Consider the following 26,565-nt stretch of genomic DNA (forward strand, 5'->3'; position numbering starts at 1 on the left):
GGGAGTGAGCCAGACTGAGTGTGACACATCCTATTATCTATTAGGTGTGTTTGTCATAACACACCGCGCCTGAGGCCCATCACAAGTGAGATTGGCTGTGATTACGTGTGTGTTGTTACTGTTGCGTAGAAGCAAGAGGGGAACCGAGAGAGGGACAGAGGAAATGAGAAGGGCAAAAAGGGAAATGTGTGTGTGTGTGTGTGTGTACACGCGAGCGTGTGTGTGTGTGAGGTTGTGTTTAAGTGTGAGAGTGAAGGAAGTGACGCAATTAAGTAGTAGTGAAAGAGAGTACTGTTTTTAGAAAATCTGCACACAGTAGTGGGAGGGCAAGCTAAAGGGCGAGGGGAGAGAAAAAGTGGGGCGAGGTGAACCTAAAAAGAAATGGGGAGGAAGGCTGGTGAGGATGAGTGTGACGGTGTGTTAGTCCTGTTAGTGGAGGAGAGGCGGGGTAAAGAGAGGCAGCAACAAATGGAGAGAAAAACAGTCTGCTGGAAGAAAAGAGTAAATGTGTGCCAGAGGGATTCTTGGAAAAGTGTGTGTGCTCCAACGAGCGCAGAGTGTAACTAGAGGAGAAGTTATTCTGTCCGAGGGAGAGGGGAGGAAAAGGTGGAATTTTAGAAGAAGCCGCCTTAAAAAAAAAAGGGAAAAAAGAAAGAAGAGACGCACCAGCTTGAAGCCGACATTACGCAGAAAGAAACACTCCTCTTCCCGCTTTTTGGTTTGGGTGATTCTCTAATCATTTCCTCTCGCCTCAGCTCCTCTCTCCTAAATATTTGCCAAGAATCCCGAACCGTTCCTCTGCAGGAGCAAGTGAGGCGAGATTTGAGATGCATGGAGTTCACCACGAGGCTCAATCAGATGAACGTGAAGATTGCATTGAGCAATAACAAGTTATTTGCACGTGTTGGCTACAATAAGTCCAGTATGCAGACTACGGTTGGTAAAGTTATATCGTGACGGATATCCAGCACCAGCCATCACAAAAGGCCTCTCACTCCGTCGGATTGGACAATGGGAAAAACTCAAGACGGAAAAAACGCAAAGCAGTCAGCAGCGCAAAAGGGATCAAAATCAATCTCATTGAAAACCAGGTCTGATCAGGCTTCAACTTATTCTCTTTATCGATTCATCTGCTGATTGTTTCAGCGTCATGCGGTCCACGCGATACTACACACCGGTAGAGTCAGCACTGGATGCTGCAGGAGCTACTCCAGGCTCAAAAGAATCACTTCCATTAGCCTTGAAGAAAACCATAAAATATGACACCAGGAAAATAAACAACAATGTCATTAGTCTCGCTCCTGGAGGACAAACCTGAGGAGTTTGTGTTGTGACTACTCGACACACTAACCTGGCTGCAGGCTGCTGATGTCATCACAGTGTGTCATTACACTGGTGTTGTTACAGAGGAAATATATCATTACGACTATCAGGGCTAATAACTGTGTGCAGATCTGACCACGCCAGCTGTTGTTCTCATGAAGTGACGATTCGGCCCAGATGTTTTTCTCTGTTGGACTCACACACACAAACACCCAACCATGATTAATTAGGAAGATCTGTAGTTTCTTTGCTTTGTACTTTAACAAGCAGAAGTACCTGCTTCTCTACAAAAGCCAGGTACCGCTGCTTGTTAAAATGTGTTTACATCAGCTCCTGTGCGCTGAGTTTTCCCTCTTCCGTGTTCCTTTCCAGGAAACAGGGAAACAGCCTGGTCCGTCAAACAGTGACCAAACCCACGGACCGTCACCTCTAAAGCTCACTAAGCAACGGGTTTTATCGTGCTTGTTTAATCTGAACAAAAGCGGAAGTGTAAAGCCAGTGACTCACGGAAATAAACCCTGTGGCGTTTGTGTAGCGTAACATTTAACGGACAAACGGTATCGATGTTCTCATCTAACTCTCAGCAAGAAAGCTAATCGGTGTATTTCCTAGAATCTCAAACTGTTTCAGAATCTCTTCTTTATTTGTCGTGACCATGATAGTCAGCAATAACACAGAGTTACAGGTCAAGAACATGAGAGAGATAGCGCAACATATAACACAAAATCATGAAATCTGTAATAGAAACATACAAAAGCCCAAAACATCGGCAGCCAGAGGACAGAGCACCGTTTCTGCTGCAATTATTTAAATCCAAAATTTAAGACAACTTTGGATCCAATAGCAGAAGGTTCCAGAGGAAGCAGCGTCTCTGTCTCTGAAAGACGTATTTTGCATAGTTCAGTGCCGACTTTTGGACTGTTCATAGCAATGAGCCGTAGGAATGACGAGCAGAGCTGGTTAGCAGCAGTAAGATGTGGGTTTGTCATTTTAGGGGCTTTTGAACATTGTCTGGTTTTCATTTATTGATCTCGTTGTTTTCTTCTCATTTTCTTTTCTTTCGGGAAAAATGTTGTTTTGACGCTCAAACTAAAACGACTCTAAAAGAACAACAGAAGTATTTCTTACCGCTCGGCTTGCGGCGCTGACAGACGAGCAGCGTTTGGAGGACTCCCGACTTCCCCTCCTCAGGGTCAAGGCCGAGAGCCGGGAGTTGCCCTGCAAAGCGCAGACGCACGGCCTCGGTCACAAGATTAGCCGGAGAATGTTAATCGCTGAGGACAAACACATACGCACACATCTTAACACATGTCATGGATCTGAGTGCATGCATACAGCAAAGCTGCCAACTTTTCAAAAAACCTTGGAGTGAGATTGTCGGGGTGACCACAATTTTGCCGCGCACGCAGCCACACACGTTGGTGGCTCAAATATCAGGAAATTTGATTTAATTTGGCGTTGTACCCATGTTGTACCCTGCATTCTGGCCTGGCAAAGGTCTTTTACGAGGCATCTTTGCTACCTTAAAGAATTAAAATGTTTTTTAATAACTCTACTCTCATTTACAAAAACATGACTAATTCTATTGCACAAATGTCCTGTCTTTATGTTAAATTCTTTATAATACATCTTACTTGTTCAAAGAGCTGTTTGGAATTTTTTTGAGATGGTCCTTTTCCTAGGCCTGCAAATAAAGTGATAAATGCTATGTGGGCAGCCTTAACAAACAATGCTCTGATGTTTTGAGCATGCAGTCTACCAAGAGGTTAACAAGGTGCTCTCCTGCTGCTCCTTATGACAGCTGAGTTTACATCACCACACAAAATCACACGCACAAAGACAACACATTATTTCAAGATTTAAAGTTTAAGAGTGAGAACTTAATTGAACCACATGTCATTAACAGGGCTCTCAAGTTTTGAAGACAGGCAAGAGTGACATATCTATCCAGGATGCTTTATTTTCATTGGTTGCTGGATTAAATCTCACCCAGATACAACAGATACGTTCTTTTCTGATTGGATATTGTGAAGCCCATTTCTTTTTTTGATTGGCTGATAAGTGGCACCTCACAGCAGAACTCCAGGGGAGCGCTTGATTCCTTCACGGTGAGGGCAGCGCGGCTCATGTTTGCGTGCTGCGGCACATTAAAACATTAAATAGCCGAGAGTTTTTTCAGCGTGAGAAATACGATGTGTGGCGGGAGTGCGTGACTTAAGACCGAAATGCGTGACAGTCACGCATTAACACACCGTAGTCTCTGCTCGTTGTGTCTGTTTGAAAATCTTCTTTTGTTGCTAACTTCGGGACTCTTTGGGGTAAATAGGATGTCTATGCAGCGAATAAGTTGATAGATGCGCTCCTTAGCGCCATCTATCGTCGCGGAGTTTGAAAAGAAACCAACACGTCTCGGCCCAAAATCAGAATTTCTTTTGCCGTGAGAAATTGGTTGTGTGGCGTGAGAGCGTGTGAAAACATGCAAAAGCGTGTGTCACACGGCGAAACCGTGAGAGTTGGTAGCTCTGATACAGTGATGAGTCGTGGAGCGTGCTCCTTTATGGCCGCGGGGTCCAACGGTCGTTGGTCGTGACTGTGAAATGTCGCCGTTAGGGATGCACCCGATCCATATCGGCCGATATTACCATTATCGGTTTTGATCGGCGTTCTCAAAACGGCCGATCAAAACGGCCGATCAGATGACGTAACATCTGCGAGAAAAACTATCAGAGACGTTTCAATTGCGGCGCATCGCAACGGAGACGATGCGCCCGGCGAGGGCCGCAGAGTGAGAGGACCACGAGGGGATCCTCACGCAGCAAGCGGCGTCCCCGTCCCCCGAGTTGAATCACTGGGTCGACTCAGCCGACTCTCACATGTCTGAGCCCCTAGAGACTGATGTTCACGGTAAACACATTCGATCGGGGGCGCGCGAGGGTTTTGATAAAGTTAGCGGAAGGATTTAAGTGACAAACATCCGATTTTGCAAAGTTAGCGGAAAGAACCACGTGAAACAACATCCGTTTTTCAAAATAAGATGTCGACAAATCATACACTAGCATATAAAAGTAAACAATGAACTGATTTTGTATCTTTATAGATCGTTTCTGAGATTTAGCTTAAATTATGCTAACATTAAAACATTGTTACTGTACCAAGGAAGAGTTTATAAAAATAAGTCAGACTTTTGTATGTTAAAAAAAGTCCTGTAAATAGATTTCCCCAAGAGTTCCAGGAAATGAATAATGCAGATGTGTTCCATACATATCTGAAATCCCCTACAATAGCAATCAAATAATTTTAATGTATCAATTAGGACATTTTTCTAAGTAAAAGTCCTAAATGTTTAAAGAAATCGGTAATTTCTTTAATGTTTGAGGTGCTTTATATATGTATTTCCTCATAGTCCTAGGCAATAATGATACACAATAAATAGGATGCTTCAATCGACATCGTGATCGGTATTATTGGATCGGCAGATACTGATTTCAGTGATCGGTGATCGGTGATCGGCACAAAAAACCTGATCGGTGCATCTCTAGTCGCCGTAATGCCTGAGGAATGACCGGCTAGCCTTAACCTGTGTGTGGTATTACCGCGACGCGGCCAGCTGTGCAGGCGCAGACTTGCGTGGAGAATGCTGACGTCTCACCTGGGCTTTCCCTTCGGAAACACACGTGGTGAAAGGTTCCCGCTTCCCTTGTAATCTGTTCCTCCCAAAAACTCATTAGTCCTGCCCGGGCCGGTGTTTGTGTTTCACGCAAGAGTGTTATGTGTGCCCAGGATTGGCTGGTGCGCGTTGATGTGTGTGTGTGTGTGTGGGTGTGTCCATAGAACAAAGCTTTTAGCCCTCAGGCGGGACCCCCCTCCTCATTCACATGCTCCAATATACTGCCCACAGGCCTTTTCTGTGCTGACCCTCCCTGCTTGTAAAACACATCTGAAACGTTCACAGCTCCCGAACAAAAACACTGTCTGTCAGCTGCGTTCACTTCTCCTCCACCTGCTCTCCGCTGCTATCCATCCTTCACTCTGTCACCATGTCAGCCAGTCGATGCCAGTTACTGTATATTGTGTTTCAAGCTTCTCTTTTGTTACTTTACCGATGAAGAATCCTTTCGGGGGCTTTAAGTTTCAGGTACGTTGATTGTATTGAAGCCAGGAGTTGTGATACTCCTGGTGTTACACCGTGGGTCTCAGTTTACTAGTTTTAATATCATTCTTAGTGGCAGGAGAAATCACGAATAAACCCAACGGAGCAAGAAACACAGAGAAACTAACACACAGGTTATCTTCACTTACTTGGAAAAGAAAACCAAGGTTACTTTATCTGACTCTATTGTAAACATCCATCACAGTTTACAGACGGGCTCCTTGACTCGACTCTGGTCTTCTTGTCCAATGAAGAATTATTACCGACATTCTGGTTTAGCTCACTTTGGGTTTTACCTCGATGGTGGTTTAGTTTAATCCGGTTTAGCTGTTTACATCCTGTCTGACAGCTCGTGTTTCTTAAACTGTCGGACTTCATTGTAGTAATGGGGTCTTAGACCAGCGTCATCACTTTAGTTAGCATGAAGTGATGATGTCGCCATGCTGAGTGTAAACGAGGACCAGAACTACAAATACAACTGTAATTTCCCTTTAATCAGTATTATCCAAAAACAAATACACACAGATTCACACTTTGTGTGTGTGTTTTTTTCAATGCTGCACTTTTTTCTACAGAAAAGAAAACCTTTTTACCAAAAGAAGCTGGGAAGTTCTCAAATATTAAACGTTGCTTAAGAACAATAAGAATACATAAACAAGAATATTGATGTCCGTTTCCGTCCCTTTACAGTTTTTTTAATATTCCGCTTTGGTGTCCTGGTTTCCAGATTTCAGTCAGGAGCATCGTTGCATATCTCTCTTCCCTCGTTTCCTGTCGATATCTGTAGTGACAAAAATAAAGGCTAGTGGACAAAGAACCGTGATGATGAACCAGAATCTAAAGAGGCTTTTTAAATTCTCAGTGTTATCGAGCTCCACTTCCAGAGCTGCCAGTTGACACTCAGCTTCATAAACTCACGTGAAGCAAGTAAAAAACCATTTTGAATGTTTCTATAGCGCCACATGATTGAATGGTTTTTACTCTCGTTGGATGTACTTGTGGTTCGAGTGTTTTGATTTCATCCACAGGCTCAGACTCACCCTCGCTGCCTTTCCCCTCCACACACCACCTTTCTCTCTTTCTATCACCCCTGTCTTTCAGTATTTTTCTCTCTTTTATCTCCCCTCCTCGGCCCATTCAATAACTCCCATCCCCCCCAGTTCCCTGTCATCACTACTTCTGTTCACAGTTACGGGGAGACCCCCGAACTCTGCACTCATCGTAAATGAGGGAACACCAGCCCTAACAATAACACACATTCTCCTCCAGAACCGTGAAACACAAGTTTTTACTCTCACTCCACCTCCCCTCCCTGCGTCCTTCATTCAGTCCGTCAGCCTCCTGAGGTTTTTACACACCCTAAACTCTTTTGCGAGGAGGATCTATTTGCTGCGTAGCATTCAGACAATCACCAACGCATGACTGGACACACTGGACTTTGACTTGCATTCTCTCCTTTCATTTTACGTTTGACTCTTGTCTTTTATGGACGTTATTTCTTTCTTTTGACTGTACTGTAGAATCCCAGAGCTGCACACACAGTGTTCTTGTGTGTGTGTGTGTGTTTATTTAGTGTTATTGTCCACTCATCATTCATGGTCTCACACACAAACACACACACACACACACACACATGCAAAGATACACATAAACTCTCCAGTTTGAAATGGGACCCAACATGTTTATGTCCTGCTAAAATATTTACAACTATTACCAACCACATTTCACACACACATCCAGGCAGATTTACAGGGTTACTTAAAAACATCAGGTCACATACATACACTGACCCTTAATCGCGCCCCACCCTCCATTTACGCATGCATTCAGCGGATGTAGCTCAAACACTGAAGAGGCTGAAACCAGACTTTAACTGTAAATAACACAGAAAATAAGTGCAGCAGTATTGGAAGTATTGAGCAGACGGAAACGGTGGCACAGTGTTCCCCATCCAGTTCCGTGAGCTGGTTTCACACTCTACTCGAAGAGAAACAACAGATGATCCTCTGAGTGCCTTATGTGACATCACAGCGACGTACATTCATTCACACACACACACACACACCTACACACACACACACACACACAGACACACAATACACTTAACAGTGAACGTGTGAATGTCTGCAGTGTCAATGAGTTCACGCTTTGAAGGTTTATCCACTAATATCTTTTAGTTACACTTCGTCGCAGAGACTGGTTCACATGAGAACTGTTTGCGTGTATGTGTGTGTGTGTGTGTGTGTGTGTGTGTATAAACTTGACTACTCCCATGCTCTTGCCTCCCGAGATGAGTGACGAGAAACTTTCCAGCTGTTTGTGACAGCTGTGGATGTGGAGACAAATCCACAAAAAAAAAAAAAATACATGAGGAACGAATCAAAGAAAGAGAGAAGTGAAAGACAAGACGGTTGTTGAGCTAACGGAGATTAGAGTTGCAAGGAAATCTGAGAGTTCTGTGTGTGGCATGTGTGTGTGTGTGTGTGTGTGTGTGTGAGTTGTCCCTGCTTGATGTTTTTGCAGGTATGCTAAAACTCTTTCCACTCTACGGCTCCGTAAGGACTCACACGCAATCACACACACATGCACACGCCCACACACACATCAAACACGTGCACACACACACACACATCACATTTTGTGGCCATAAACTAAAAGCCACGGTGGATTTATATGAGCAGTCCCTTCCAAAGAATCTATTATGTCCAGATGGTTCTCATATTGTTCACCCGCTGACTGCCAAAAGCAGCATGTAGAATGTGTGTGCGACTGTTTGTGTATTTGTGTGTAACGGTATGACGTGTTTGCACTTTCTTCCACGATTTCAAAGGAAATGATTTAATTCCTTCTTTATTAGGAGTGTTTCCTTTGCCTCTTCCTCATAACTCTCCGCTGCATCCTGCCTCCTTAAGGGAGCCCGAGAGGAACAACTACCAGATAAATAGCTGGATGATTTGATATTGGTTCAATGTGTGGAAGTGTATTTTAAACTCTCTGTTTCTGTCCTCCAGGTGTGTGGAGGAGGTGCGTTGGACTCCAGAGCCGAGCAGTGTGCTGCCTTTAACACCCAGGAGTTCATGGGTCGCCTCTACAACTGGGAACCGTTCACTGAGGGTGAGGACTGAGTTAACACACACACACATACACACACAGTAGTCAGGGGTTTAGCTGCACAGTGCTTCAATGTGATAATAGGCTTACAGTTAGAATGAAATGCTAGGAGAGGGAAAAAAGCATCAGTGAAATGTGTGATTAAGAGAGTTAAATGTTGCTCTGGTATTAGTGTGTGTTGGGAGGCCGAACCCACTGCAATCCCTCCTCTCATTGGCCTGCAGTACGTACATGTAGCATCAAGGGTGGGGAGAGGAGAGAGGAAAGAAGAATGACTGGAACTCAATCTGCTTTTATTCTTTGCACAACACATTCTCCCTCCTCTCATTTTCCTCTCATTTGTCCAACGTCTCCCTTCCTCTGCCAAGTAACTCCTCCCAGCTAAGCACACAGATTCCTTCTGAGAAAAAGAAAGAAAAAAAGAAAGGAAGAAACAGAAAGGGGGAGGTGAGAGGTGATGGGACGCAAGTGTTTTGTAATATGACCAGTGGGAGCAAAGAGAGACAACGTGGCGTGTGTGTGTGTGTGTTTCTCCGTACTGTATGTATGTGTGTTTACTTTGGTGATCAAATGTTCAATAGTTCAACGCAGTGGATATTGTGTCTATTTATCTTTGTTTTCCAATGCTGAGAGGAAGAGAGAGAGAGAGAGAAAAAAAGACTAAACAGATATTTGAGGAATTTGAGCAAAAAGGAAGAGTGGATAGAGAGAATATTACAAACATGGGGGTTTTGGGAATAAGAGAGTGAAGGAGGGGAAGACAAAGAGTCCAATGGAACACAGCTGTGAGATGATATCAACAGTATTTGTCATTAGACTAAAGTTTACAAGCCTCTGTGTATTAACACGATGAGATTATTGGCAAGTGTGTGTGCTTTACTGCCGATGGATGGCTTAAAGGATGTGAGATAGTATTTGGCCCAATGTTTGTGCTTGTACGTTTGTGTTTCGTATGTCTGTCTATCCACTAGTGATCACTGTATCAGATGGGTGAGATTCCTCAACATGCACACTTGAGAGTGTCGCGCCAGGTGCACTCGATCAGCAACACCACCATCTGCAGTGTGGGTTTGGTTTTATTCTGTCTTAATACACACGTAACTACTAATGAGCACAAATAAGACGTTATGAAGAATGACATGGCATAAAGACAGCTTCCAGATCTCCAGTGGGAGTCACAGTCTCACAGTGGCGCCACACCCTCATTCAGCTGGGCTTGAAGTCTGCATTTCCTGTTTGGATGGATGAAAGTGTCTTGGATGTGCTCGGGTGGTTGCTGCTCGTCCGCGATACGCTGGTCATCCCCTTGTGACCCTGCATAGGATATGTTTGTATATATATAATGGATGGATTACCCAAGTTGTATCCATGACAACACAAAGGGAGTCCACCTCGACGGATGCACTGATCTCAGGCCAGTTTTGAGGCTGCAGGCGGCTCTAGACATGGTAACATCTGTGACGTGGAGTCATCCCAGAGCTATCAGCTGGAGTCTAACTGTCTGCATAAACACAGGGCCTTTCCTTTCACCCCCCTGCTATCTGTGTGTTAGTGAGGGGAAAGAGTGAGACTTCTGTATTTATCCTGGATTTAGCCGCTCTTACATTCTCTTCATGTGCTGTGCGTCCTTGCCCTCCGCTCCGGATTATTTTAAACCAGCGTGTCCTTGAGATCCGCTGAGAAGAGGAGAAGGCAGGAAGAGAAGAGACAGAGACAACCTCTTAGCACATAGCATCACGGTCAGAAAGACACAGCACGGTTGAATCACTGTGAGGATTCATTTCGGATAAATGAGGCCGCCACATGGCAGATGTCACATGTATTGGCGGGGTTGATGGGACACAGTACTGTATGTGTTAAAGGTATTTGCAGATGACGTCAGCTGGGTGAGACTCACTTGATCAGCGCTGTGGATGATCCTTTTTCACTCTGCTAAGTAAACTGTACCATACTGTTTACTTCAGTCCGTTCCCATTGGCTACAACCCAAATCTTCATATCTCGCTTCCCATCAACACACTGGAGGCTGCACAGAGTGTGTGTGTGGTGTGTGTGTGTGTGGGTGTATGTGTGTGTTACGACATTAAATGGTGTATTAGTCATATCCCTCCAGCTGCACTCATCTGTTTAGGACTTTGTACCGTACTGCATATATTTACCATAAGTATTTATGTTTCACTGTGCAGTCAGCTCTGGCTACTTAGCCTGGGTTGTTTGGCCTCCACGGGGCCAGCCCTGTTATGTAGGAACTGCAACGTGTTGTGGCCTTTGGATAGGAACTGGAAGCTTAAACTTTAAAGCTCTTACAAACCCCAGAAGGGATTAATTTGAGTGGCAATGTTTCCCCCCACAAGCTCGTCCCTGAATAAAGCTACCTCTCGTTTTGTAAGCGCTGCACGTGCAGGTGTTGTTTTAATGAATATTCCCATTTATTCAGGCCTCATCCCCAATCTGCTTACCCATGCTCTCCTCTTCCTGTCCCATTGCCTCTCTCTTTCTCTCTCCCTGTTGGAGTTTGTTTAAACGGAGAGATAGTGGGGAAGTATATTCAGACAACATATATTCCACTGTCTGAACACTAAGCTCAGAGAGGGAGAGAGACAGTGGAAGAGACAGAGAGGCCGGATATCGAAGCGACGAGATGAACAGAGAAGCAGAATACAGTAGCTAGAGACAAATGAAAAGATAAAGGAGCACACAAAGAGAGAAAAGTCAAATAGATTAGTAGTTGGAGAGCACTCAACTTCAGGGCAGGATAGTGAGGAGATAAGGAATGAGGAAGATGAGCAGGAAGCATATAGAGAGAGAGGAAGAGGGTACAGGAGTGGCAACACGTCTCCCTCTCTCTTTTCGGTCACTGTCTCCAGTCTAATCTCTCAAAGATAACTGTGACAGACGGAGAGAGAGAACTAGGGTGGAGAGAGAGATGGTGGGAACACCACCTCCCTTGTTTCTTCCTTTCTTTCTTTCTTGACGTGTACTGTATATCTGTTTCGCTGCAATTACCAGACAGCAGCAATATAATGGGTGCAAACAAGAGGAGGTATAGTTTAAGAAAGTCACACACATTAACTTGTTCCTTCATACCAATTATTTAACAATATGCCGCCACCAAGGTAAAATTTAATTTACAAAATATCTCTCAAGTATATATAATATCAAGCACTTTAAAAGAACAGATGCCTTTTCTGATAAAATGCTGTCGGATTACGGGAAGCTGTTGAAGGTCGAAGTAATAATACAAGTGCATATTGTTGTGGTCCCAAGTGATTTAAATCAGAGCCAATAGGACAACACCACTTCATTCCTCTTCTTTCTCTTATTGGCACCAGATAGTTTCCACATTATGCTGATGACATATCAGTTCATACTTTTCTGACATTTAATATTCTCTCTCACGCCATATTTGAGAGACATTTGTCTGCATTTCCAGCTACAAAATAATCTCTGATAAATCTATTACTACCTCAATGAATCTGTGTCTGCTTCGGAAAGGATGGTTCAGTCCATGTTGACCCATTCTGAGGGACCACTACTACATTTATAAGCCAATTGATGCGCCTAGTTATAAACCATAACTTCCTAACTTTGTGGAAAGATAAACATCCAGTCTGAGTCAATTACTTCACGTGTATTTCTTCCTGACCACTTCCAGCCACTTGATGCGATATAAATACACTCCTTATTGTCCACCGATGAGGACGTCCAACTGGCAGAGGGACACACCTGTAAATGGTGTCTTGGTCCAAACTTAAGTGTTTTTTGTCGAGACATCCCTGATGCAGGTCTATTTTGGGTCATTAAGATCACACTTGGTTCACTCTGCCCTCCCAGTGAAATGCTCCAAGCTTCCTTAACACCTAATCCTTCCATTTTCTGAAATGGAAAACAACAAAACAATGAAGCAGCATCTTAATGGGCCAGATTTACTAATCCTTCTCTTCCGTCTGGAGGTTTGCTAAAGTCCCGTATTATTTATATTAGGTTGTGTATTGCTTGTTATTCTGTTGAAGCATTGTTGCATGTCAGCTAGAGTCGAGGAACAGAGGTTCTTTGAAAGCATATGGAGTTACTTTCAGTTCCCTACATGCAGAGTATACACTTTCTGTATTCTCTCTCTTGGACACACAAGGTGAAAGCTGGTATTTGACCTCTCGTCTTTATTCTAGTATCTTCTATGAGCATCTTGATTTTGAAGGGGCTTTGGGTTACATGCTGACGATGGCATATTGAATGAGTGGAGGCCTTCCTCTGGTGAAACATCTTCAGTAGTATAATATGTAAATAAAGTGGCATTGATGTGATACCAGAACAAAGATATTTCACCAAAGAAGCACTGTTGGATAGAAAACCCGCTTTTCAAATGAACTCAAAGACAGAATGATATAACTGTACAATAGAGAGACCAACATATGTGTTCATATTTATTTATTTATATTATATTTGGATGTGTGACGCCACAATGAGAAGTCACAAAATTCAGAAGCAAAGCATTTGCTACCTGCTGACAGAAACTCCTCCCTCTCACACTCAGCTAGTTGACCCGTTGCCTCAAACCACTTAAGTTTTTACACATGGAAGAACTAAAAAAGTTAAGTTGGGTTAACTTAAAAATGTAAGTCCTGCAGTAGACATATCTAAGTCCACATTAGTAATAATTACTCAAAATCATTAGTTCACTTTAATTATTTCTTTTTTTTAGTCCAAGTTTAATGAAATAACTATATTAAGTTAAACATACATAAGAATATATAAACAAATCACGAATATAACAATAGTAATTGCTCCTTAAGATCATTAGTTTAATTTAAGTAATGTCTTTACTTCTAATAAAATACAGTTTTATTTTAAGATTGTATTTATTGTTTCAGGATAATTGCAGTGAAGAAAAGAAAAACAACAATGAATTGTGTCCACCAATGAGATTTATTTTGTCAAAACATTGCACTGTAACAGTTTAAATGTTTTACTGAGTCAATACAACAATTCCAATTTTAGAGATTATGTAGGGATGGAACACCTAGATGCTATAGGGATGATGCACTTAGATTATGTAGGGATGGAACACTTAGATTATGTAGGGATGGAACACTTAGATTATGTAGGGATGGAACATTTAGATTATGTAGGGATGGAACACTTAGATTCTGTAGGGATGGAACACTTAGATTATGTAGGGATGGAACACTTAGATCCTGTAGGGATGGAACACTTAGATTATGTAGGAATGGAACACTTAGATTATGTAGGGATGGAACACTTAGATTCTGTAGGAATGGAACACTTAGATTATGTAGGAATGGAACACTTAGATTCTGTAGGGATGGAACACTTAGATTATGTAGGGATGGAACACTTAGATTCTGTAGGAATGGAACACTTACATTATGTAGGGATGGAACACTTAGATTCTGTAGGAATGGAACACTTAGATTCTGTAGGAATGGAACACTTAGATTATGTAGGGATGGAACACTACGATTATGTAGGAATGGAACACTTAGATTCTGTAGGAATGGAACACTTAGATTCTGTAGGAAAGGAACACTTAGATTATGTAGGGATGGAACACTTAGATTATGTAGGGATGGAACACTTAGATTCTGTAGGGATGGAACACTTAGATTCTGTAGGAATGGAACTCTTAGATTATGTAGGGTTGGAACACTTAGATTATGTAGGGATGGAACACTACGATTCTGTAGGAATGGAACACTTAGATTCTGTAGGGATGGAACACTTAGATTATGTAGGGATGGAACACTTAGATTCTGTAGGGATGGAACACTTAGATTATGTAGCGATGGAACACTACGATTCTGTAGGAATGGAACACTACGATTCTGTAGGAATGGAACACTTAGATTCTGTAGGAAAGGAACACTTAGATTATGTAGGGATGGAACACTTAGATTCTGTAGGGATGGAACAATTAGATTCTGTAGGAATGGAACACTTAGATTATGTAGGGATGGAACACTTAGATTATGTAGGGATGGAACACTTAGATTATGTAGGGATGGAACACTACGATTCTGTAGGGATGGAACACTTAGATTCTGTAGGGATGGAACACTTAGATTATGTAGGGATGGAACACTACGATTTTGTAGGAATGGAACACTTAGATTCTGTAGGGATGGAACACTTAGATTATGTAGGGATGGAACACTTAGATTCTGTAGGAATGGAACACGTAGATTCTGTAGGAATGGAACACTTAGATTCTGTAGGGATGGAACACTACGATTCTGTAGGGATGGAACACTTAGATTATGTAGGGATGGAACACTTAGATTCTGTAGGAATGGAACACTTAGATTCTGTAGGAATGGAACACTTAGATTCTGTAGGGATGGAACACTTAGATTCTGTAGGGATGGAACACTTAGATTCTGTAGGGATGGAACACTTAGATTATGTAGGAATGGAACACTTAGATTCTGTAGGAATGGAACACTTAGATTCTGTAGGAATGGAACTCTTAGATTATGTAGGGTTGGAACACTTAGATTATGTAGGGATGGAACACTACGATTCTGTAGGAATGGAACACTTAGATTCTGTAGGGATGGAACACTTAGATTATGTAGGGATGGAACACTTAGATTCTGTAGGGATGGAACACTTAGATTATGTAGGGATGGAACACTACGATTCTGTAGGAATGGAACACTACGATTCTGTAGGAATGGAACACTTAGATTCTGTAGGAAAGGAACACTTAGATTATGTAGGGATGGAACACTTAGATTCTGTAGGGATGGAACAATTAGATTCTGTAGGAATGGAACACTTAGATTATGTAGGGATGGAACACTTAGATTATGTAGGGATGGAACACTACGATTCTGTAGGGATGGAACACTACGATTCTGTAGGGATGGAACACTTAGATTCTGTAGGGATGGAACACTTAGATTATGTAGGGATGGAACACTACGATTTTGTAGGAATGGAACACTTAGATTCTGTAGGGATGGAACACTTAGATTATGTAGGGATGGAACACTTAGATTCTGTAGGAATGGAACACTTAGATTCTGTAGGAATGGAACACTTAGATTCTGTAGGGATGGAACACTACGATTCTGTAGGGATGGAACACTTAGATTATGTAGGGATGGAACACTTAGATTCTGTAGGAATGGAACACTTAGATTCTGTAGGAATGGAACACTTAGATTCTGTAGGGATGGAACACTTAGATTCTGTAGGGATGGAACACTTAGATTCTGTAGGGATGGAACACTTAGATTATGTAGGAATGGAACACTTAGATTCTGTAGGAATGGAACACTTAGATTCTGTAGGGATGGAACACTTAGATTCTTTAAGAGGAGGAATGCAACATTACACAGTAACATACAGACAGGCATTTACATTCTTAATTTCAATTTGACTGGACAGAGGAACTGGGTTAAACATATTGAAACAGAGCACTTATCTGCAGTCTCGAGCATACACTGTAAAAAACAAGTGGTGGAACATTCATACATTATGCAACATAAACTTCAAACAATTTTAAAATAAGTACCTTAGAAATGAAACATTCTTTTAACTACAAACAGTCTTTGGTGAGAAATTAGGATTAAAACCATGTGCCACTGCAGAAATACAATCCTAACAATACACTAGCACTGGAATGTATATATTTGCACTCAGACAGGTAGAAAAAAGAGACACAGCAAAAACATTGTTAAATGGGAACACCTGAGAACACCTTACATTGTGTGTGCTGCACACGGCACTAATCCAACAGGCCCCTCCCCCCTTACAGAAACGTAACATACTAAGTTATCTCTGCTAAACATGATCAGTGCACTACACTTTTTCAACTGATTAGTGCAAACAACTAAATATATTCAGTAATGACACGTTTGTTTGACAAAACATGGAATTATAAGTAATGACCACTTAAAAGTTTAAGCTGAAATAAAGTCGGGTTTACAGTGCACCTGCAACTAAATCTCTGACTCCTTACTCATGCTACGACCTCATGTTTATAGCACGACTTCACACACACAAACACAGCCCTATACACACACACACACACACACACACCAGCTCAGCCCAAGGCCTGTAACCCTCTTAAGACCCCCAATCACTGGCCTCTAAGAGGATAATAAACAGTGTAGCCGCTCACTGTCCCTTCCTGACTTTATCATCCATTCTTCTGTCTTTTCAAGTCTATATTAAAGGAAACATTTTATCACAAGAAGATATGTTCACGTCTGTCTTAAAAGAAAGATACATCAATTTAGAAAAATGCTCCACAATAACATTGTCGGACTCACAACTTCTATTCTTTTTCAACAAGTATCAAAATTGCAGCAGCAGCATCACGGCGCATTTAGTCCACAGATTCATCTATCTAGTCAAAACTTCTCCTACATTACCCACAATGCAACTCAACAGTTCATTCTGCGCTGCCTCGAGCCTCTATCTTCAAGCGGAGGTGAGGAGCGTGCAACAGAGGCCTGGTTAACACACTTTTTCTCTCCACTCCTCCAGATTCTTTTCTTTTTCCAACCTGTACTCTTAAGCACCTCCCGATGTTGACTCAAGTGACATCACTTGAGGCGATTCATCACACTTCACACAGCTCTCCTATGAGCTATATAATGGGGTTTTTTACAACTTTTTCCACGTATGCAGCTTCGGTTATTATAGACGCTGGAAGAGCCTGGCTCTTCGATGATGCCCCTACCAACACCTCTACAGTTCACCATCACACGTGTGTAGTAGCTTGTTAGTGAAATCATTACACAAACAAACATGTTATGTTTTTGTTTCTGTTTTGTGGTTTTAGAGGGACTCACATGGTGTAACCATTATAGACATCAGATTGATATCTTCTCATTTCATGCTCAGAAAGAAACGAGCTGTTCATTGTGTTCCACCACTCAGACACACTCTGCTCCTGCTTTTCCACTTTACCCCTCCCATATCCCCTTGTGAGATCCTCTGTATTCTCCACTCGTGCCACTTCTCAGTACTGAAGAACTTCAATTTCCTCTTCTACCTTGAAGCGGTCTTCACTTTCTCTTATTCTTCCCATCTGTTCTATGGTTCCTTGTACATCTATCTATACATGCTATGTTTGCCCGTTGGGTTCTTCTCGTAAATCAAACCTTCCTCAGTCTTATGTTCACACCTCTCCTCTGGGTATGTAGCTCCCGGGGTGGTGCAGCAGTGACTGCATTCACAAACGTGCGCAGCAGGGGAAATAGCTCAACGATCCAGCCTGACAGTCGGGGGAGCCACATAGAAAGACGTTCATCGCTCAGCTGGGTCTTCTCAGCGCACTGGCAGATGCAGAGAGAAGCTCCACAGACCTCACTGTCAGACACATATACAGCAATATGTTATGCAATAACGACCCTCTCCTCCGTCCCTGTGTTGCAGTTGGTGCGGACAAACAGTGCGAGCTGACCTGCAGACCTTCGGGCTATCGTTTCTATGTCCGCCAGGCCGAGCGTGTCAAAGACGGGACCCCCTGCTTCAACGTCAGTGCCAACGACGTGTGTGTAGAGGGGCGATGTCTGGTGAGTGCATCTATATGTACATGTGTGGGAGATTTTAGCTTCAGGTGTCTAGCCCGTCTAGCCGGAGTTGACAAAATCCAGAAGCTCTCTGTCTCAGGCTGATTTAAGCCTGGCATTCAGATCCGGAGCGGCTCCAGTCTGTTTACCCTGCTCTGGGCCTCTCTCTTTATATCATTTGCACTCCATTATTTTATACTTATTCCACACTTCTGTTTCTGGCATAAATCCGGCCAGCAATAATTACCAATTACACAAACAATGGTGAAATAAACACGATGGATGGCGATGGATGGGGAATTTCCACCACATTGGAAAAGCTTTTCTCTGCTCTGTCCCCTCCCCTCCTCCCACATCTCTTTTGTTGCCCAGCCCCACATTGTCTGACCCATCACTCACATCTTTTCACCTTCCTCTCCTGCCAGACCGAAGGTTGCGATGGGGTGCTGGGCTCCGGCTCTGTGATTGACAAGTGTGGAGTGTGTGGTGGGCGGCAGAGCTCCTGTCGAAAGGTGACGGGAAGTTTCCAAAATGTCTCGGTTCCCCTCGGTTACCACAAGATCCTGGACATCCCGCCAGGAGCTACGTTCATTAAAATCACGGAAATGCGAGCCAGCCCGAATTACCTGGGTAAGAGCTAATAGACAAAAAAATAATCATGCACACACACACACACAGTTTAAGGTTTCCTACATAATACTGTTAGCAGCTCCAGTAAAAGCGAGATTGCGGCGAGGGAATTGCCGATTGGGTTATGAGATTTGGCCCACGAGCGTGTGTGTGCTGGCTCAGACCAACACTGTAAATGTTGTGACCTCACAGACTCCAAGCAGATAAAGCGAGTATTGTTAGAGCCCATACGGAACCAGTGACGTGTGTGTGAGTGTCTGTCCTCTTGTCTGATCATGAGACGGCACTCCGAAGTCTGTTTGTCTGTCTGCGAGTGTGTTTGGGTTCATGGGGTTTCCTAGGAATTTACCACGATGTAGACTAAACAAGAGAAAAGAAACGAAAACGTCACTGAAGTCATGCTTCATTCCTCCTCCACCCCCTTTTCTCCAGCCATGAGGAGTGGCACAGGGGCTTCGGTGGTGAACGGGCGGTGGGCTGTGGACCCTCCTGGGGAGTACCAGGCAGCGGGGACTAGCTTCACCTACACCCGACCGAGAGCACAGGCGGGGGAGGAAGAGAAAGGCGAGTCCCTCTGGGCTCCGGGACCAACCACCACACAGCTACAGCTATATGTAAGCAGTGTTTACCTTACCTCTGAAAGTAAACATGAGCCAGGGCACGGCACAATTGAGTTGATGATACACACACATGCACATAAACAAATGTGTATACACAGAGTAGAGTATTTAACATCTCTATAACATTGTCGTAAGCCTGAGGCTATGCTCTCCTGCTCTGTGTCAAGATCCTTCAGATTATTATAGCATTATGGTGGGATAAAGACCGCTATAGCAAAGCTTAGCCTGAGCCACATCAGTCTATCCAGGGCTTAATAATACAATTACAACCTCAGGCAAAGATCTTATTAAAGAACAGAACTCTTCTGCAGCTTTGCTTTTAAAAGTCACCGGGAAGGAGGAGGCAACACTAGCGAGCACCAAAGCACTGAAGCACCTGCATTTGTAAAGCTTTATTTTGATTTAGAAAACAAATACAAAAGGTCTATAACCACAATATTGGCACTGTGAGGGCGTTTTGCTCTTTACGCGCTGGAAAATAAATTGTTGGATGGATTCAAAATAGAAAGACAAGTCAGCTTTATTTAGAGCCTTGCATCTGGTGGAATACATTTGAGTTTGGCCGCAGAACAAACAACAATGAAAAAAGACCAAAACACAAGTGTTTATTGTTTGTCTTTAGGTTGTTGCTTGTTTAGCACAAATTGCAGCCCAAGCTAGACCCATTGTTTGCTCAGAACTTCAAGTTCACTTTATTCTTTCTATCACATCAGTATGGCAGAGGAGAGGGGTCAAGTAAAGCAACACATCAGCATCTTGACTACTAGAAGCTGGTTAGCTTAGCATAGAGACTGGAAATATCTTGTCTGGCCACTAAACCTGGCGACCAGCACCTCTACAGCTTAATTAACACATTACAAGTTGTTTATTTAATCTGTACCAAAGTCAATCCAGTTTATTATTATTACCGTAGGCAATAAATAGAAGATCAAAATGTTGTTGCCATGGGACTCCACCTGATTAAGTTTAGATGACCTTGGATATGCCACGCCTTGTGTGATGGTCTGCAGGGTTTCATAATAAGAGGGTGGGGGGATAAGGAGAAGCACCCTGCTGAGGCCTCCTTGAGCTTGACACAGTTTCCCTGCCAGGGCTCGAGTGGCTCGTCCTGACCTTTCGGTGCATTTCTCGATGGGGATCTGTGAAGCTGTTTGGGGAGTTTTTCTTGTCATTGGCTAGTTTTCATCTCTAACTTTGTCTTTTCTCTCACCCTGTTTTGCTCTCAAGATCATTTTTCACAAGGAGAACCCGGGCATCAACTATGAGTTTTATATCCCCGTGGAGAAAAAGGAGGTGGCGCCCAGAGAGAGGCAGAGGGAGCGAGAGCCAGGCAGGGCACCCCTTCGCAGTACGTCTCTCGCACTTGTACTTTCTGGTTTTATCTTCTTCTGTTCAGCTCAGTTTTTGACAGCCATGTTTTATAGAAAAGCAAAGACACACTGGATTCTCCACAGTCAGCACATACTTGAGTCTTGCTGATTGCAGAATTGAACCCTAAATCAAACATCTCTAGATTCATTCTTTTCAAATGACTCAGGGAAACACTACTCTGAGCCATGAGGGTGATGGACGTGTTAATGGGTTATGACGGGCGTGGTTCTGAGCCAAATGGGAGGGATTGTTGTGCAAGTGTGTTTGTGTGTTTGTTCGTGACCTAGATGGGTCCCTGTGTTCGCTTTCATGAGTCCCTGACCTCATCATGACATCATTAGGGTCTGCCTCAATGCATTCCTCCTATTCTTGATTTTTTAAAACATTTGTGTGATGCCTCTTTCTTTACTTTGAATCGTTCTTCTCTCCATGAATGTTCTTGTTGTTCACCTCTCTCCTGCCTTGCCTTTCCTTTCTAATTTATCTCAATGTCAATCTCTTTTTCTTCTTCTCTCCCAGGTCCTCTCACTGTGTCTATAGAAGATCCTCTCCCTGCTCCTCCTCCAATTTCAGTCCCTTCTTTCCCCTTATCCTCCACCACCTCTTTGTTTTCTTCCCCCTCTTCGGACCGATTGACACATGAGAGGTCACATCCTCGAGGCTCTGCACCCAATAGGAATGCTCGGTTCCCCCCTCGCACTGACCTGCCACTGGACACTCAGCTGCCATTTGTGTGGAGGCGAGGAGGACTCACAGAGTGCTCTGCTTCCTGTGGCAGAGGTCAGAGTTCATAAATGCCTGTTACAATCTAATTCAAGTTCGATTTTTTTTTTTAGGAATTACTCCAGAATTAAAATTACTTATTTAGAATTACTTATTTATGTATTTATGTTGGATTGACTGATGTCTCCCCCCTGTGGTGGGGAGGTGCAAGTACAAGGTCACTGATGTATTTCCCCCTTTGTGCATATATCCATCTTTATCTCTCTGTAGGGTCTCAGAACCGAGTCATTCTGTGTATAAACCGACACACAGACGAGGAGGTGCCGGGGAGGAAGTGTAACTCTGCAGCCGAGCCGGTTCCTGAGGAGGAGCCTTGTAACACACATCCCTGCCCACCATTGTGAGAAAACACGCAGCCACCTTGAAGAGAAACATCGTATATATTACTTTATATTCAACTCTCCAGGATTTTTTAAAAAAGCCAGTGCTTTTTTCAAAGCTGATAATTCACTGCATGAAAACCTCACTGCAAAACATCCTTCATTAAGTCATTGTTTTCTCGATGTTGAGTGCGTAATTTTTAAGAAAAATATATCTGCCAGTGTAGTCTACATATTTGCATTTGTGTCCAATGCAAATCACCTTGTTTTCAAGTATTTTCGAAACAAATTATGTATATCCCTTTTCTTTATGTCAAAACCGGCCTTCTTCTGTCTTTAGTCCAGATATACAGTATCTATATCTATATCCTCATTTCTACTGGAAACAGGTTTATAATATGTCACTGCACTAGTATATTTGTATATTGTTCAATTAAAGAAGAAAAAAACTTGATAGCATGGAGATTTTCTTTGCTGTGCACATTCTTGTAAGAAAGAAAGCATGGATAATGTGATATGTGATGCATGCACCTAATCCTGACACACAGAGTGATATTTGATATGTAGTGGTGTGTATTTACCTTCAACATGTGCCTCTCTCTCTGTCCCTCACTGGTTCTCTCAGCTGGGAGGCCAGTTCATGGTCAGAGTGCAGTGTGTCCTGTGGCCCCGGCGTGCAGCAGAGGCAGCTCCAGTGCAGGCAGAGCTTTGGGAACCTCTCCACCATGGTCCACCCGCAGCGCTGTGCCAACCTCACCCCACCAGAGTCCACACAGGCGTGTCAGATCAGCCTCTGCTCACATTGGGAGGTCGGCTCCGACTGGAGCACGGTAGGTCGACAACACAAGTTTGCTACTGGGAAATGGATCTGATTATGGGTCTGCAGTGAAGGAGAAAGATATGCTTCATACCATTTGTTTTATCGGTTTGTAGTCATTTATGTTGTTGTCCTCCTCATTCGTCACAGTGCTCTGTGGACTGTGGAGTTGGGAGGAGGACGAGGAGTGTGCGTTGCCTCAGCGATCAGGGCAACGTGGTGAACGAAAAAGAGTGCAACTCCAGGGCTCGCCCACAGGGAAGTGATGAGTGCAACATGGGCCCCTGTGTAACCAACTGGTACTTCACTGACTTCTCCAACATGGTGAGTAACACACACACGCACACACACACACACACACACACACACACGTAGAAGCAAAAGGAAGAAACATCCACAGCACTTAACAGCCTCAACATGATCTTTCACTTTGTGCCTCAGTGTTCGGCGCAGTGCGGCCCTGGGGTGCAGAAGAGGGAGGTGGTGTGTCTGACTCGAGGAGCGGTCCGAGAGGGCGGAGGAGGAGGGGACTGTGTTGGGGATAAACCGGCAGAGATGAAGGCCTGCAACGGGGGTCCCTGTGTACCAACAACCATGTGGTACAGCAGCCCCTGGACACAGGTAGGATGGAGGAAGAATGAAGGAAACACAACAGTTGTTTTACTGTCGAGTCATCTTTTCGGATTGTTTCCCTTTTAAGTTTCTATTCTAAAAACATTGTGAGTTTGCATTGTAATAAATAATGTAATATGTTATATGTTATAAAGTTCTTGCTGTGTGCAGGAATGCATATGTTCCTTTTAGTTTCTTTTTTATTGACCCATAGTAACTTTAATTTGTACTTTATTTAGTCTTCTGTGTCATCTTATATTTCATTTAATTATTTGAGGGCTTTGTTTTTTTGCATATATAGGTTGTGTATGTTTGTTTTGGAGTAAAGGGGCATTTATATTTCAGCGATGAATCCAATAATCACAGCGACTGTATCCCTTTCTCTAGTGTAATGTCCCCTGTGGGAACGGAACTCAGCGACGAGACATCATATGTGTCCGGAAGATGGGGAATGATGTTACCGTCGCACCGGCCAATGAGTGCGCTCATCTGGACAAACCTGCTGCGGTCCAGCAGTGTGAGATGAGAGTGTGTGAGCCACAGTGGTTCACAACAGAGTGGAGCGCGGTGAGAGACGATGGGGGGGGGGGGGGGGGGGGGCACGATGCTGGAATAGAAAAGGCGGAATCTACAAATCATGATTTATTTAAATGTAAAACCCTTTTGTTTACACTCTCTCTTTTTCTTCTCAGTGCTCACGTTCTTGTGGGAAAGGCTTACAGATGAGGGAGGTACGGTGTCTGGGTACTGAGAGAAAGCACAGCCACAAATGTGATTTGAACACCAAACCTGAACGGGAGCAAATCTGCAACACAATACCCTGCAGTCCACAAGTCGCAGGTGTGTGTGTGTGTGTGTGTGTGTGTATGCGTGTGTGTGTGTTTGTGAGCGTGTACATTGACATATATGTCTTTTTCTTTCTTGCTAACTAACATCTTGCTCTGCTTCTCTTTTCACAGATGAAAACTGCCGGGACAAACGTCACAACTGCATGGTGGTGGTTCAGGCCAGGATGTGCGTCTACACCTACTACAAGACCGCCTGCTGTGCCTCGTGTACCCAGAGTGCTCAGCGTGCCAAGAGGCAGTGACCAGCCAACCACACAGACAGCCCGGGAGTGCGAGAAGTCAAGGATTCGGTCAAAAGAGATGATCCCCCTGAAATAAAAAGTCTGTATCTTCGTAAAGGCCAGAATAGACCTGGTGGTGGCTGTGAGATAACATTGAGCTAATTCCTCCTGATTCTTCAGGTAAAACACTGTGAGAGCAGCCGGTTCCTTTTTCCAGTTCTCTGCATTCATTGAAGTTATTTTTTAGAGCCACATATTCCACTGAGAGCGCATCTGTTTACTCTGTACGTTAGCCTTGACAGGTTCATGATGTGTCACACCAATGAGTGATGCATTGTTGTCATTTCTTAGGCTGATAGATTATAACAGAAGATGACAGCGCTGTGTTCCAACAGCTAAATTTGCGTCTTTTTAATGATTATTTTTGATATGCAGCAACTTAAAACAATGCAAACCACTAATTACGAAAAGAACCGTGCTGAACAAAAAATGACCATTTGTGCTAGATGCACTGTGTTGTGCTGCGGTGAAGGTCAACTGGAATAGTAATCCTGTACACTGCAGAACCCCGACTAAGCTAGAAGGATGCATGTCGTATGTCTATTTCTGTTTGCCAAAAACATTTCTCGAGCGTCCTCTTATTGTTCAGTTCAGTATTTGGACAGATGAACCAAAGGACTGGGGTGACCATTGCAGTTAGTGACCAAATATATCAGAGTGGGAAGAAGTGAGCTTCTTCCCAAACAAGAAGAATAATTAGACGTGGAAGTAAACGAGCAGCACAGACTTCCTGAAGTCCTTTCCACAGATTCACGTCAGTTACAGAGCTGTTTAATGAGTGCTATTGGAGATGAGTTTATATCCACAGGTTTGAAGACTCATAGCTGGACTCACTAAACTCAACACAATGCTGCTCACTAAATAGACAAAAACATTGTGTTGGTCTTTACTTTTCTTCCTGTCATCAAATCGAATGAAAAGATCAAACCAACAATCTGTTGGTCTGATGATGTAAATCTTAAAACACGACTAGTTTCCTTTTTTAAGGGTCAGTAATTTTCTTGGGATAGTAGAATATGCCATTCAAACAAGAGAAAGGTTGTTTTCAACTGTAGATTAACACACGTTAGTGAGTATTCACGCACCAGGATAGTAGCTTGACTGTGTGAGGTTTGAAACATCGTCGTGTCTTAGAAAGGTATTCACAAAAGCTTGCACCTCCAGACGGTAAATTCTGGTGGCTGGACGGAAGAAATAGAGTCTGCACACTATATAATGCTTTAATGAACATTTAATTGAGAGTGATAATCAATTAACTGTTCGCGGTAACATTATCGAGAGTGAAGACTGTATTTCTTCCATCTTTTACATTTTGATGTCCTCTTTTCTCCCCTCATCTTAACATCATCCGTTGTCACCTTCATGGGAGGAGACGATGAATCTGTCCTCTGAGAGTAGGTGAAGCCATAATTAGGGATCCTCGCATGGACTGAGAAAGATGCTTTTTACAATAGTCTTTTAATAAGTTAGTTTATGACACAGATCAAATGCTTTGACCTGGAAGTAAATATTTTTGTATTGTGAGGTGGCAACCTCTGTAAGTGTGTGTACGTACTCTTTATGCCTTTTCTCTCTTTCTCTCCCCCCCCCCCCCCCCCAGAAGACATACACACACATTACACCGTGCCCACTCAAAGAAGAGGAGTTTTTATATGTCAGATATGTTTTAATGTCTATATTTTCTTGGAACATATTAAGCGCTTGTGTTTTATAGAGAGGTGTTGTTGTAGACTGCATTTAATCACATCTTGCTGTCATATAACTATTTTGCATTTGACAAGAGAATCCGTGACTTTGTCGTGCTTGTGAGTCGTGGATGTTTGCGCGTGTGTCTGTGTGTTCATGAATGTGCGTGTGTGGTTGTGTGTTTTGCGATCGTGTCTTTGAATGTGTCATTCTTGTCTCTAATCTCTTGTCGTAAAAACTACTTTTTATATAAAAAAAGAGATAGTAATTTATCTATTATCTAAAGAACATGTAATTTATTTTCTTGTTTTATGAAGCTGTAGCAATTATTTTGTTACCACCAGAGTTTATAAGAATGTTATCATTGATACACAGATAGTTTTTTTTTATCATGCAAAAACAAACAAAAAAGTGTGGAAAGATTATTATCTCAAAGCTTCATTTTCAATAAAAACAACACGGAAATTAA

General features: G+C 43.1%; 1 protein-coding gene across 3 annotated transcripts in view; it reads left to right on the forward strand.

The window, feature by feature from the left end:
• The window catches only part of adamtsl4 (ADAMTS-like 4), a 35,124-nt gene extending 8,559 nt beyond the window's left edge, over nt 1–26,565 (forward strand). Inside the window, exons 5-18 of one of the 3 annotated variants that reach the window (XR_008835381.1) lie at nt 8,485–8,587; nt 17,992–18,131; nt 18,554–18,758; nt 19,191–19,372; nt 20,606–20,726; nt 21,269–21,529; nt 21,743–21,872; nt 22,478–22,682; nt 22,820–22,993; nt 23,111–23,290; nt 23,669–23,848; nt 23,974–24,121; nt 24,241–24,530; nt 26,011–26,565. Coding sequence is in view for 1 of the 3 variants with exons in the window: in XM_056443610.1 (XP_056299585.1) it covers nt 8,485–8,587; nt 17,992–18,131; nt 18,554–18,758; nt 19,191–19,372; nt 20,606–20,726; nt 21,269–21,529; nt 21,743–21,872; nt 22,478–22,682; nt 22,820–22,993; nt 23,111–23,290; nt 23,669–23,848; nt 23,974–24,121; nt 24,241–24,371 (2,160 nt within the window). In the remaining 2 variants the exon portion in view is untranslated. Of the gene's footprint in view, nt 1–8,484; nt 8,588–17,991; nt 18,132–18,553; nt 18,759–19,190; nt 19,373–20,605; nt 20,727–21,268; nt 21,530–21,742; nt 21,873–22,477; nt 22,683–22,819; nt 22,994–23,110; nt 23,291–23,668; nt 23,849–23,973; nt 24,122–24,240 lie in introns of all 3 variants that reach the window. The other 2 variants (XR_008835382.1, XM_056443610.1) reach the window with 2 other exon arrangements.

This window comes from Pseudoliparis swirei, chromosome 22, assembly GCF_029220125.1.
Source record: "Pseudoliparis swirei isolate HS2019 ecotype Mariana Trench chromosome 22, NWPU_hadal_v1, whole genome shotgun sequence".
Lineage (NCBI taxonomy): Eukaryota > Metazoa > Chordata > Actinopteri > Perciformes > Liparidae > Pseudoliparis > Pseudoliparis swirei.